Genomic DNA, 11328 nt, shown 5'->3' with positions numbered 1-11328 from the left:
GATCGGAACCTTATTCCAATCCTCGACACTTCGGAACCTCGGTGGACGAACAATTAGATCGACGGCAAGAGTGACCAGTATAATCTGCTTGGAGTGAACACGATGCGTGACGGCGGCCTGGGAAAGTTACAAAGGAGGATGAGACGATTTGGCGACACTGTAGGTCAACGGGAGTTCTCTGTCCCTCGTCCTTTGCCCTTCACATGTGCGGGGTCTTGTCGGCTTGGGAAACAGACTAAACGTGGCGTAGTTGAACCCAGATGATGCGTATCTAAGTTGTAAGTTCTCTCGCTTTCTTCCCACACTACATGTTGAGAGATGTAGATGGATATTAATGGATTGAGTTGGATAGATCATGATGTCCGATGTACGTTACTCTGTCAGAATAAAACGACTCCTTGATCCCGGTCTCTAACAAACGGATACAGTAACACGAGGGGACATGCAGTCGCTGAAGAATGACTGGCTGACCGACAATGTTCGTGAGATGCTACTATTGATCTACTCTACCGTTACATGGGAAGCTAACCATCGAATCATGATCCTAGGTCATCTCTTTCTGGGAGGAGTAAGTTACCTGCCTACCTGAAAAGTTCCCGTCCATGGGGCTCACCAGATCAACAATGGTAGATACCTTGAACACGAATTTCTCGTCCAATATAGGTCCTCCAACATCGTCCTCCTTCGACCGAGCATGTCATTCATGATCCTGCAAACGCCAAACCCACATTCTCTGCGTGAAGCGCTCCCCGATTTTTCTCGAACTACGCATGTCTTCCTCCCGATCAACGATTGTCGCAATGTCACGGAAGCAGAGGGAGGCACACACTGGTCATTATTATTGATTTCGATTGTGGACGGGATAGCGTTTCACTATGATTCGCTGCCACCGGGCAATTTCTGGGAAGCCCGGACGGTGACAATGAAATTCGCGGCACTGCTTGGACGACCCATCAACTATGTTCATTTGGAGGATTCGCCAGTACAAGAGAACGGGAGCGACTGTGGCGTGTTCGTCTGTTTGAGCATGCGCCATTTGTTACTGAAGAGATTGCTCACTGCCAACGCCAATGAGAAGGTCAGCATGAGTCTTGGTGGGCGCAAGGTTGATGCTCGGTCGGGACGCAAGGAAATGGCCAAGATTATTGAAGGCTTCCGGAAGGAGGGCGAAAGACGAAGATCGTACGTGACTATTGCTAATATTAAAGACTCGCCTGATCTAGTACTGACAATCAAGTGCAGAGCGAGTCTAAGCCCCCTTGGCAAGAAGTCGACCAGTCCTCCACGGATCGAATGATATCACGATCAATTGGAACGAGTCAGGGTCGGCGTCGGAAAGGTTTGTACATTGGGAGTTGTTGATACCAGGTCTCGGATACTGCATACATAAGCCAGGGGGATTGATTTGGTTGTGCTGGGAACTCGGGCGTGATAGCGCCTTGGAAGCCCTTCTGGCTACGCATTCTTCTTGTATTGTCTCTGCTGTACTTGCGCTGTGCTATTATTGTTCTAGTTATTAGTTCGGGCAGCATTTCCTATTGATTGTTGCATTTTTATGTTATATGATATGGGGTAATGAGAGACGTGCATTCGACTATGATGGCTACCTTCAGTTCGTTGCATTCTAGCTTGAGCATTGATTTTGATCATTTCCGACTCGCGTGTTTGTGTTTGGATGGACTAGTTACGTTACTGTGCCATGGTTGAATTAATATGTCTATTGTGGTGGTTTGTTTAGTATGTCTTGAATACTATATATATTACTACCACGTTCTTTAGTTTATATCATACTATACCACTCTGACCAAAGAGACACGCATACGGATATATATACTGAGTTTAGAACTGTGAGCACATTACGATCTCTCATTCTGATTTCCGGAAATTGCTTTAGTCTACTGCAGCCAGTGCTTTAACGCATCATACTGCTTCACAGCAGTCTCATACTTCCCATTTACTATGAGCCATCTAATATCAACAGTAATTTGACATTGTCACTCCATTTCTCATGTTGATCTACTACTATAAGAATAACTTGAAGATGAACGCGTAGCCAACGGCCCATGAAACCACACCACTACTGGCAAACTACTACTACTACTATGCAATCTCCCAACCCTATATACTCCACCCTTATACTCAATGCTACACCATGATACCATGAAAATCGTCCACCAAGACAGCCATACCCATCTCCTAAGGTAGCTTGTTTACCCATCCTCTCCCATCCACTTCCCTTCTCACTTCGTCTTGTTATGGCTCATTACCTCATCCCACCCTGTCTCCCAGGAAACACGTTCCTTCCTTACATGAGACTCATAAATCTGTTGTAGTGAACGAAGCGGGCTGTCTCCACTATAGGGCTGTCGATCTACACACGGGGGATCGACGCCAACTGCTTTGACATGAGCTTGGCTTGACTTGGCCTGACATGTTGCTGTGCGTGCCCTATGTGGTGGGAGGATTGGTTAGTCGCCGTTGTGCTGCTTCTGGCTCTACTCCGTGAGCTTCCAGAGTCTCTATACAGAGCACTTCCTACCTACTCCTCGAGGAGGAGACCCGTTGCATGGTAACGGTCTGTTGTTCCCTCGTATGGTCCTTCCTAGATCGTAGTCATTGTCGTCGTTCGCTGGCACTCTACCATGGCAACGAGGTGTTCCTACCTTCTCTTGTATAGCGTTCCTTCTGCTTTCTGCTCATGAAGAGTAGTTGCCTCGACAGTCAATCCCCCCCAGTACATAATGGCCCTCTTCCCCCCCGAGCCCTCTCTCTTCTCTTCTCTTCCCTCCTCACACCGTTTGGTCCCTTGATGCTAGTACTGTGATTTATCACTTTGCGTTCCCTCAAGCCCATTCGTGTTTAGCTCAGCTTTTATAGCTTCTGCTTCCGCTGCCTTGTCCCTTTCTTTTCTTCCACCTCGCCTTCCCCTTACCCTTCTTATCCGTTTTTTGACCAGGTATTTCAGATGACTCACCTCTGGATACCTGGGTTGCCCTACAAGAAGGCTCCCGTAGCCGACCGGTTCAAGTCGAGTGCGCCATTTCTTTCGTTTCCCACGGCACACACGGCGCGCTTCGTCTTTCGCCGGAACTACGAGAACACCTCTTCCCGCTCCTTCCAGACAGTCTCGCCCCCCCGAACTGTCGTCCGCTCTCTCCTGCCAGTCTCGACTGGTGTCCGTTCCCTCCCCCGCAAGTCAGCTTCGCCTGACGTCCGTTCTTTTGCCCAGTTGCGACAGGGCTCGCAACTGCCGGTCTCCGTGAGACCATCCACTCCTTCCCCTGCTTCCCCACCTGTCCCAGCTGCCACTGGGGCAGGGCGTTCGCTAACAGGCTCCGTCCTTTCCTCTCGCTTGGAGGAAAGGCGGGCTTCTCGACAGGCACGCTCTCGGCCTTGGGCTGCTACACCCAAGGTCGAGGGGCACAAGAAGTCCCCCGAGGGACACCGGTCGACAACCCGCCCTTCCCCCCGAGTCGAACGAGCCTCTGGTCCGTACACCCGGGCTATTCGCAGCCCACATATGGCGGCACGTACTCGACGAGCGCTCAGGCGGATCGACGAGGTTCTTGCTAAGCCTGCCCTGGTCAAGGCTGGGGCGGGTGAACGTAAGGCCAAGTCCGTGAAGTCGGTTCGTTTCGGCGAGGACACCATCATCCCTGTGTCCTGTTGGATAGTTCGGCGCGAGCATGTCTTTCCTGCCCCACTGGCGGCCATGGGTCACCTGCAAGGTTGGAAAGTCACTCCTCGTGCGGAGCCAGACGAGGAGGGTGAGATGGAAAAGTACACCACATACTGGGGTTCAGACTCATATGTGATGCTTGACATCCACTCTGCCTCGGAGCCATGCGGACGTGACGGATGCCAATACCAGCGCCTGGCTAGCATTGCTGCCAGGAGGCCAGGCTGGGGTCCGGCCACGGTCTTCTTGGCTTGGAACATGCTGAGAGAGAAGGTCCGGCAACGTGGTGGATTCCGGCTGTGAGTCGTTCTCTTCCCCGTTCCTGTCACTCATTTTACCCTTCTCTACCCACATTCGTTTGTCTCCTTGACTTTCTTCAGTCGTCCTTTCATTCTCGCTTTTCCTTTGTCAGCGTCTGTTCTGGACTGGCTCTGGTCTGTTTTGGGGGAAACAGACCATCCAGGTTATGCTGATCAGGTAGCAGATGCTGGCGTGTATCCTGCTGTGGTATTGGTGGCGCATTATGCACCGAAGAGAGGTATGTCTGTCACCAGGGTGTGTGTGGGGCGAATACTGACGATTGAATAGGATTCTGGAGCGAGGGTTCCCTAACCACGAGGGGTAATGACGCAACCCTGTACGCAGGGTTTAAGTCGTAGTCCCTTACTCGGAGCGTCAGCAACCCGTTGTAGCTCCCGACGAACGAGACGGACGAGACGGACGAGACGAGACGACGCCGAACGACGACCGACCGACCAGCGACAGCGACATCAACAAGACAACGACACCGACGACGACAGCGACAGCGACAGCGACAACGACGACACCGATTCGCCGGAGGCCGATTGGGGGTAAGTAGCTTTCTATTGACATGATGTAGGGAAGAGAAGCTAACAGCATGTAGATGGTGGTGGGCCATCGACAATACGACAATATCGACGCCTCCTTCGACAGACGACGACGACGACGACGACGACGACGACGACACGACGACAACCGACGGAGCTACACCGGGCGGCTAATTACGCTTCCCGGAAGCGAAAGAAGGTATGTGTTTCTTCCAGTATAGCTTAGTATATGCTAACTGATAATGTAGACGGAATATTCCCAATCATGCGGATGTACTGGGAGGGAATGTTTCGTCTTGGGTTGAGTTTGGTGGCTGGTGACGGAGAGGTTGGAGGTAAGCAGCTGCTTGGGATGATGAAGAGGAAAGAAGCTAATGAATGAATAGATCAGGGAGATTGTTGATCAGGAGGATAGCTGGACTGAGTCCAAGCGGAGTGAAGTGGGGTGGTATTGTTAGTAGATAGTTCAAAGACCATGGCATCATGGCACATTTGCTTGGGTTCATGGCGTTGGGTCACGGTTCATTATTATCTTTCTTTTGTTCATTTCATATGGCCCGGGCGTTTGGTGTTGGTTTGGCTTTTTGTTTTTCATTTCCTTTTGTTTGTTTTATTGTTGATGAGCAGGGATTCCTGTCTCTAGTTTGCTGCTTATTTTTCTGGAATGGATCGTCATTGCTGTTCCATCAGTGTTCAGTGTAAAGCAGAAATTGTAGTTGTAGTTGGTGGCATGACTTCAGTGACTGAGTGGTGAGCAGATGTATTAAAGATTAACCAAGTATGCAGCAACCCTAATGCAGACAATAAGATGCACCGATGCACCAATCAAGAACAGAACAGGACATGATAGAAAATAGCAACTCAACAAACACAGATCAACCAAACAATGCAATAAACCCAACGCAAACTCCATATCTCACTCATCCTCACCTACTCAACTCTAACCCCAACTCCCTTTCCGAAAACCCATAAATAAACCAAAGAATGAAATAGACAGACTAAGCCATCAACTCATTCCACAAATCCGCCGCATCCTCCCCAACAAGCCCACTACTATTGACCTGATCCTCAGCCGCATAGCACGCATCAATCGTCTCCTGGGGCGCATTACACGGACTAATCAACCGATTACACACAAAGTTCATCAAAGTATCGATGGTAGTGGAACTCCCATGCCCGAAATCCACTTGGTTGTTCGTGATGAAACTCCATTCGGTTCGGCCGTCCAGGCCGTATTGCCAGGAGATGCTGGGGTCGGAACATTGCCCGTAGTCGGTACCTCCGGTGGTGTTGTTGTCGTCACCGCCGGGGGTATCGGTGGGGCAGGTTGTTGTGTCTGTTGTGGTGACTGTTGCTGTTGCTGTCACTGTAGATGTAGAGGCAGGGAGGGTGATTGTAGATGTAGATGCAGGGAGGGTTACAGTATCGGTATCTGTTTCTGTTTCTGTGATGGTAACAGTAGCAGTAGCAGTCAAAACATCCGTCTCGGTAATAGTCGGTCCCGGGATAATGATCGTGTCTGTGTCGGTGATGGTGAAGGAGATGGTATCTGTTGTTGTGGAGATTGATGTGGCAGTCTCTGTAGTGGTCACTGGGGGTTGAGTGATAGTGGATGTATCGGTGATAGTGGCGGTGATGATGTCCGATTCGGTTTCTGTCACTGTTGCTGTTGCTGTTGCGGTTGTGGTCGAGGTGATGGCTGGGCCGGGGATTGAGATTGTTGCTGTTTCTGTTGTTGTTGCTGTTGTTGTGACTGGACAGTCGGTTGGTGGAGGGATCAGGCCGGCTGTGTTGGATTCGGTGGTTGTGGTGGTTACGGTGATTACTTGGGTTGGGCTGGTGTATTGTTAGTCTTGTAAATAGATTAGAGGTGAATGGGGGAAGCATACCCAGGCTCGATGGTCGTGACGGTGATGGTCTGCACGTCGTTGTCGTTGTCGTTGTCGTTGTCGTTGTCGTTGTCGCAGCCGTTGCCGTGGTGGTGGTCATCTTCTTCATCTGAATCAGAATCAGAATCGGAGTCAGAGTCATCGTCACTATCGCTGTCGCTATCACTATCACTATCCCAGTCTCCATCGTCATCATCATCATCATCATCACCCTGGTCTTTATGATGATGTTTATGACGGACTTGGTCTGTGATATCGTCATCATCATCATCATCGTCATCCTTTCCGCCGTGGATGTTCATAGTACAGTCCTGACCATCGGCACAGGCGTCTGCATCAGGCACTTGCACGTCCACGTTCACGGCTGTAGGACGCGTCACGGCGAAGGGGAGGGCCTGGAGGAGTAGGAGGGGGAGTATCCAGGTTGTTTGGCGGACCATGGTGGTGGTTTAGTATATTTTGTGGATATGGACTGGATAGTATTGACAGAAGTAGATGCTATGGGGCTGGATAGCTTCAATTGGATTGCAATTGCTTGATAGGATACAGAAAGCTGGAGATATTGCATCCTGGAAAATAAGGAAACCTTATACATCTTTATACTCAACCTCATCGCTATGGAAGTAATCTCCGTAGGTAGGATATACTATCTCAAAGCAGACCTAACGATGAAAGCAGGCTTCCTCAGTAAGTATGTTCTATTGAGGACGGCTACGAATGAGGCGATGAGAGTGAATTCGTCCATGCCAGAAGTATACGTACTATAGTATCGAACTTCCAACATATTTCACTGGTAACACAAGATATCCTAAGAATAATATGTATGATAAGTTGACGACCTCGTCAAGATTGACACACTCCAGAATTACTCAATAACAATCAAACAATGCCCTTTGTCACCCGCTTTCGCTGGTCCGGCCAGTTTTCTTATTGTAGGGTCGGCCCGTTTCCGGTCCACTGCATTCCAGCCATGTCTTTAGGCATGTCGGGCCAGTATGTCTGTCTTCCTTTCCCGGAACCGACCCGTACTCTGGAAGATGAACATACTAATACGTACTTGAATCATTTAAGACCTAGGATATCCTCTGGAAACGGTTCATTCTTTTCACGTTTGTATCAAAGGGGAGATGCGGATGTTGAATCTTGTAATCACGCCTTGGCGGTTCCGGACGCGGATCATGATGTACTACGTATGCATGCATCGTTGGTATGCTATGCCATTGACCCGCGGGGAATTACCCCCTTGGTCTTCTCCAGTTCGGCCCATCTGGAGTAGAATCTATGGTGTGGGTGCCGAGTCAAGTCTAGGGTAAGCTGGTTCTGAATCATGGTGATGTCTTGATCAGCGCTGGTGATGTAATATCCACTTCCTGACAGGATCCGCGACAGGCACGACGCTCTACGTCTTAGCGCCGAGATTAACTTCCCATACCACTGGGTCGGTGGATACACAGCACACCCAACTTCATCTTGCCACTTCCAAGCACTCCGTATGCAGTCATAAGTTTTGCAGTTAACTACTCAATTCATTACTCGCTCCGCGCGCTGACAAGATCACAACTCGACCAGTTGGATGAGGCCGAAGATAGACAAACAAAGCGTAGGTACAATGGACGAGAACTCCTGTAGAGGAATTTATAGCCAGAAACCCGGAGCATCCCTCCGACAATAGTCAGTTAACAAACAGTATAACAAACAAGAACCCCGAAACGCCGGCCAATGTGGAGAAATAGACAAAATGCGAAACAGAAATTGTGTACACAGAGACAGAAAAATAAGCACCCAAGGTTATAGAACGTTGAATCATGAGCCAGAGTGCCGAGCGTATAATCTATAAGAAATATGAAAGGCCGAACCATGAGTGGAAAGGACAGTGCTAACATATGTACCAAGAGGACAGACAGGGTGCCAACGAGGAACTTGCAATGGGGCCGCACGCCCAGACAATCCCATCACTTCTGATGGGGATATACCCAGAGTCTAAGGCGGCGTAGGCGTTTGGCGGACTTCCTGCTCGTCAGACCGCTGCTTCTCGCGCGTGCGCATATACATTCCCTCCGACGGAGTTTCCGCTGCCGCAGAGGGATTTATCGAGCGGGGAATCGCCTGAGATAGTTGCTGCTGTTGCTGTGCGACAATCTCTCTTGCATAAAACTCCACAAGCATCGTCCCGTATGCTTCAAGCTCTTCAACGGGAATTGATAGGCGAAAGTCGTTCAACAGTAAGAATTGAAGTTCAAGGTGGTTGAGCTCAACCAGCGGCAGACCGCCAACCTGTAATCGAGTTAGAGATCATAATCTAATCGTATGATATGAGGAAGCCACCTTTGCATATCGAGAATTAGTGTAAAATACGTCCGAGAAGAATTTACTGGCACAAGTTACGCCTGCGATAACTAGCCGGTGAATGTTGAAACTATCAACAACGAAAAAGTGGGAGAACTGATCCTCATCCTCCTGTGGTTGGAGAGAGGGCGATATGGACGACGGACTGGACGGGTCTTGTGCTGCGATTCCCGACGAGGATGGCGGGGTTACCAACGGCGACGCTTGTGTCGCATGTGTGGACGACCGCTCAGCCGACGATGGCCGTGAACTGTTGCCACTTGGCAAAGTAGACGTGCCATCCCAGCGACGTCGTAACCGGTCGAGCTGGCCCTTATTGACCAGTTCCGTCATGCGATCGAAATATACCAACAGACTGAGAAAGACCTCATACGTTGTAGGACAGTATTTGTGTATCCTTGTCAGATAGCTGAGAATACTGATGCTGGGCACATTTTTGCCGTGGAATGCAAGCACACTGGTAGCTTGCGAGCTCAGAGTGGTGGTGCCATCCGGGGGCGGAATGTGTCGATGAACCGACTCGTGATGCAGGTCATTCGTCGTGGTAATTTTCATCAGCAGTCCAGCAACCATCTCGATTATGTCCGTGACCGGCATGGAACTAATCTCGTACTGGCGCTCTTGGCCCCACTGCCCGGGTGCCTGATCCCTCTGCGCGAGGAACTCTTCGCTGGCAAAGTTTTGGATGTGTGACAAATCACGGACTTTGATCCGACTCGGAGAGTTCGCCTCGGAACCCCCCAAGGAGCGGAGGGACTGGAAGGTCGGTCTTAGCTGAGGCGAAGCTGGAGAGGACTGACTCCCCATATGCGGTGCCGAGGTTGGTACCGTTGTTGTTGATGTTGCATGACTGCCACCAGTGTGATGAGAGGAAGAGTGTGCTGCAGGATGAGAAGCGGAGCCCGGGCGCGATGATGGATGGTGGGAGGTGGTCGAGGTCATTGAGGCTGATGGAGGATGAGTGTAGACGGATCCCGGAGTGGCAGAGGAGGCTCGCGTGGATGGTTGGGAACTGGGTTGAGAGGGCCGACTGATGTAGGCCGGTACATCATGGGTTGGGTGGGAGGGGAGGCGAGTAGAGCCGGCGGCGAAGGTTGACGGCGGGGCTGTGGATGAGGTGGGGGTGGTATTGGACGAGGCCGACCTAGAGCTCCCGGACTCCAGGTGTGACGAAGGGTGGTGAGAGGGCTGCTGATGAGTCGAGGACCGATACACTGATTCCGAAGAAGTGATGGCGCCTCCCAACATGTTGTAGGAGGTATCCATATAATCCGATCGCGGATGGTTAACGACGACCGATCCCATATCAGAGCCGACGGGTTTAGAGAGGTCAGACGCGGGTGCTTCTACTCGGTACAGAGCCGGCGGCCGAAAGTCAGCGATTACTTTGAAGACCAGTGATGAGGGGAAGGCCAAACAAGGAACAGATTCCTCCGTAAGGCATCGCAAGAGGAACAAAGCACCAGACGGCGAGAGGGGAATGGAGAGAGATACCGGCAGGATGATTAGGTTCAGTCAATGATCCAAGAATGGAGGACAGTCTGGATCTGGAAGATCGTGGCGTGGAGGGTCAGAGCACCTGGGGAGGGGAGGGTGTGTATGTAGTAGTAGCTACAAGAGTAAAAGTAGGAGCAAGCAGTTTAAACGTGAACCCGACCCAAGCCTGAAGCGGGAAGGGAATCACAAGCGATAGATGGCAATGGGATGGTCCATTGCGATGAATCAGCGAGGGACAGGACAGGACAGGACAGAACAATCCGGGGCGAAATGGGGGAGAATGAGGAGGAGGGATGAGCAGACAGGCACGGAGAGCACTATCAGGTTATAGAAAGAAACCGGACTGAGGGGAACGGAGGATAAGGGGAATGGGGATTAGGGTGGCGGAGAACGGATGGGAAAGGTGGATTGGTTTGGGGTGAGTGAATGGAATGGATGGATGGATGGATGGATGATGCAGGAAGGGAACAAGAGACTCTCGTCCCGGCAAGGTTGGGGGATCCACACCCGGCCATGGCCCAGTCAATCATCTCAGTCCCATCCACCTTTGCCCATGTTACCAACATCCACACCCTCTACATCCCATCCCCCCCAAGTTGATTGATCAAATGGCAGGAGAAGCAAGACGAATAAAGACGAGGATTCATTGACACCTGGAAGGTTCTCAAGAATGCGACCTGACGAAGATATGATACCATGAGATGATCCATCATCTCTTGATTCACCTGCATACTGGCTATCGACCTTACCGGGTATCACTAATTGTTCTACTGGATCTACTCGGGTCCAGGCTGCACCGGAGACATCCTTACTGATTGGTACAGCAGGGTCTCCCCATGAAGGTTCCTTGCAGCGATATCAAGCAAGTCACCTTACCGACCGCGCAGAATGAGGAAGCCCTGTCGTCATGAGATCGCATCAACAACCACTCTTAATACCTGCTTATCTTCAACCAACTACTTACTACTTACCTGATAACTAGGGAAGTAATATTGTGACTGATTGATGATTATCTATCTATCATCCCAAGAAGAAGGATAAGGCGAGACTGCGACTAAGAAAAGAAGGA

The 11328-nt window shown here is 50.5% G+C and overlaps 4 protein-coding genes across 4 annotated transcripts; 2 read left to right on the top strand and 2 right to left on the bottom strand.

Moving 5' to 3' along the window:
• Positions 1-102: 102 nt before the first annotated feature.
• Positions 103-1297, top strand: AKAW2_20094A (Ulp1 protease family protein; the record flags this gene model as incomplete). The annotated part of the gene is made up of 7 exons (XM_041684770.1): positions 103-159; positions 251-278; positions 353-367; positions 429-478; positions 549-568; positions 631-1182; positions 1243-1297. 7 exons carry the CDS (start codon positions 103-105, stop codon positions 1295-1297), a joined length of 777 nt encoding a protein of 258 aa, XP_041538920.1.
• Positions 1298-2809: 1512 nt separating this feature from the next.
• AKAW2_20093A (uncharacterized protein) lies at positions 2810-4701 on the top strand (the record flags this gene model as incomplete). The annotated part of the gene is made up of 6 exons (XM_041684767.1): positions 2810-2815; positions 2957-3978; positions 4164-4217; positions 4268-4300; positions 4372-4530; positions 4584-4701. The coding sequence occupies 6 exons, from the start codon at positions 2810-2812 to the stop codon at positions 4699-4701; spliced, it is 1392 nt and encodes a 463-aa protein (XP_041538919.1).
• Positions 4702-5525: 824 nt separating this feature from the next.
• Positions 5526-6856, bottom strand: AKAW2_20092S (uncharacterized protein; the record flags this gene model as incomplete). Its single annotated transcript, XM_041684766.1, has 2 exons — positions 5526-6363; positions 6417-6856. 2 exons carry the CDS (start codon positions 6854-6856, stop codon positions 5526-5528), a joined length of 1278 nt encoding a protein of 425 aa, XP_041538918.1.
• Positions 6857-8396: 1540 nt separating this feature from the next.
• Positions 8397-10067, bottom strand: AKAW2_20091S (putative cyclin-dependent protein kinase complex component; the record flags this gene model as incomplete). The annotated part of the gene is made up of 2 exons (XM_041684765.1): positions 8397-8690; positions 8742-10067. The coding sequence occupies 2 exons, from the start codon at positions 10065-10067 to the stop codon at positions 8397-8399; spliced, it is 1620 nt and encodes a 539-aa protein (XP_041538917.1).
• Between the last annotated feature and the right edge of the window lie 1261 nt (positions 10068-11328).

The sequence above is a fragment of the Aspergillus luchuensis genome, chromosome 2, assembly GCF_016861625.1.
Source record: "Aspergillus luchuensis IFO 4308 DNA, chromosome 2, nearly complete sequence".
In the NCBI taxonomy this organism is placed as follows: domain Eukaryota; kingdom Fungi; phylum Ascomycota; class Eurotiomycetes; order Eurotiales; family Aspergillaceae; genus Aspergillus; species Aspergillus luchuensis.
Note: the sequence above shows the minus strand (reverse complement) of the source record. Positions and strands in the feature narration are given on the sequence as shown.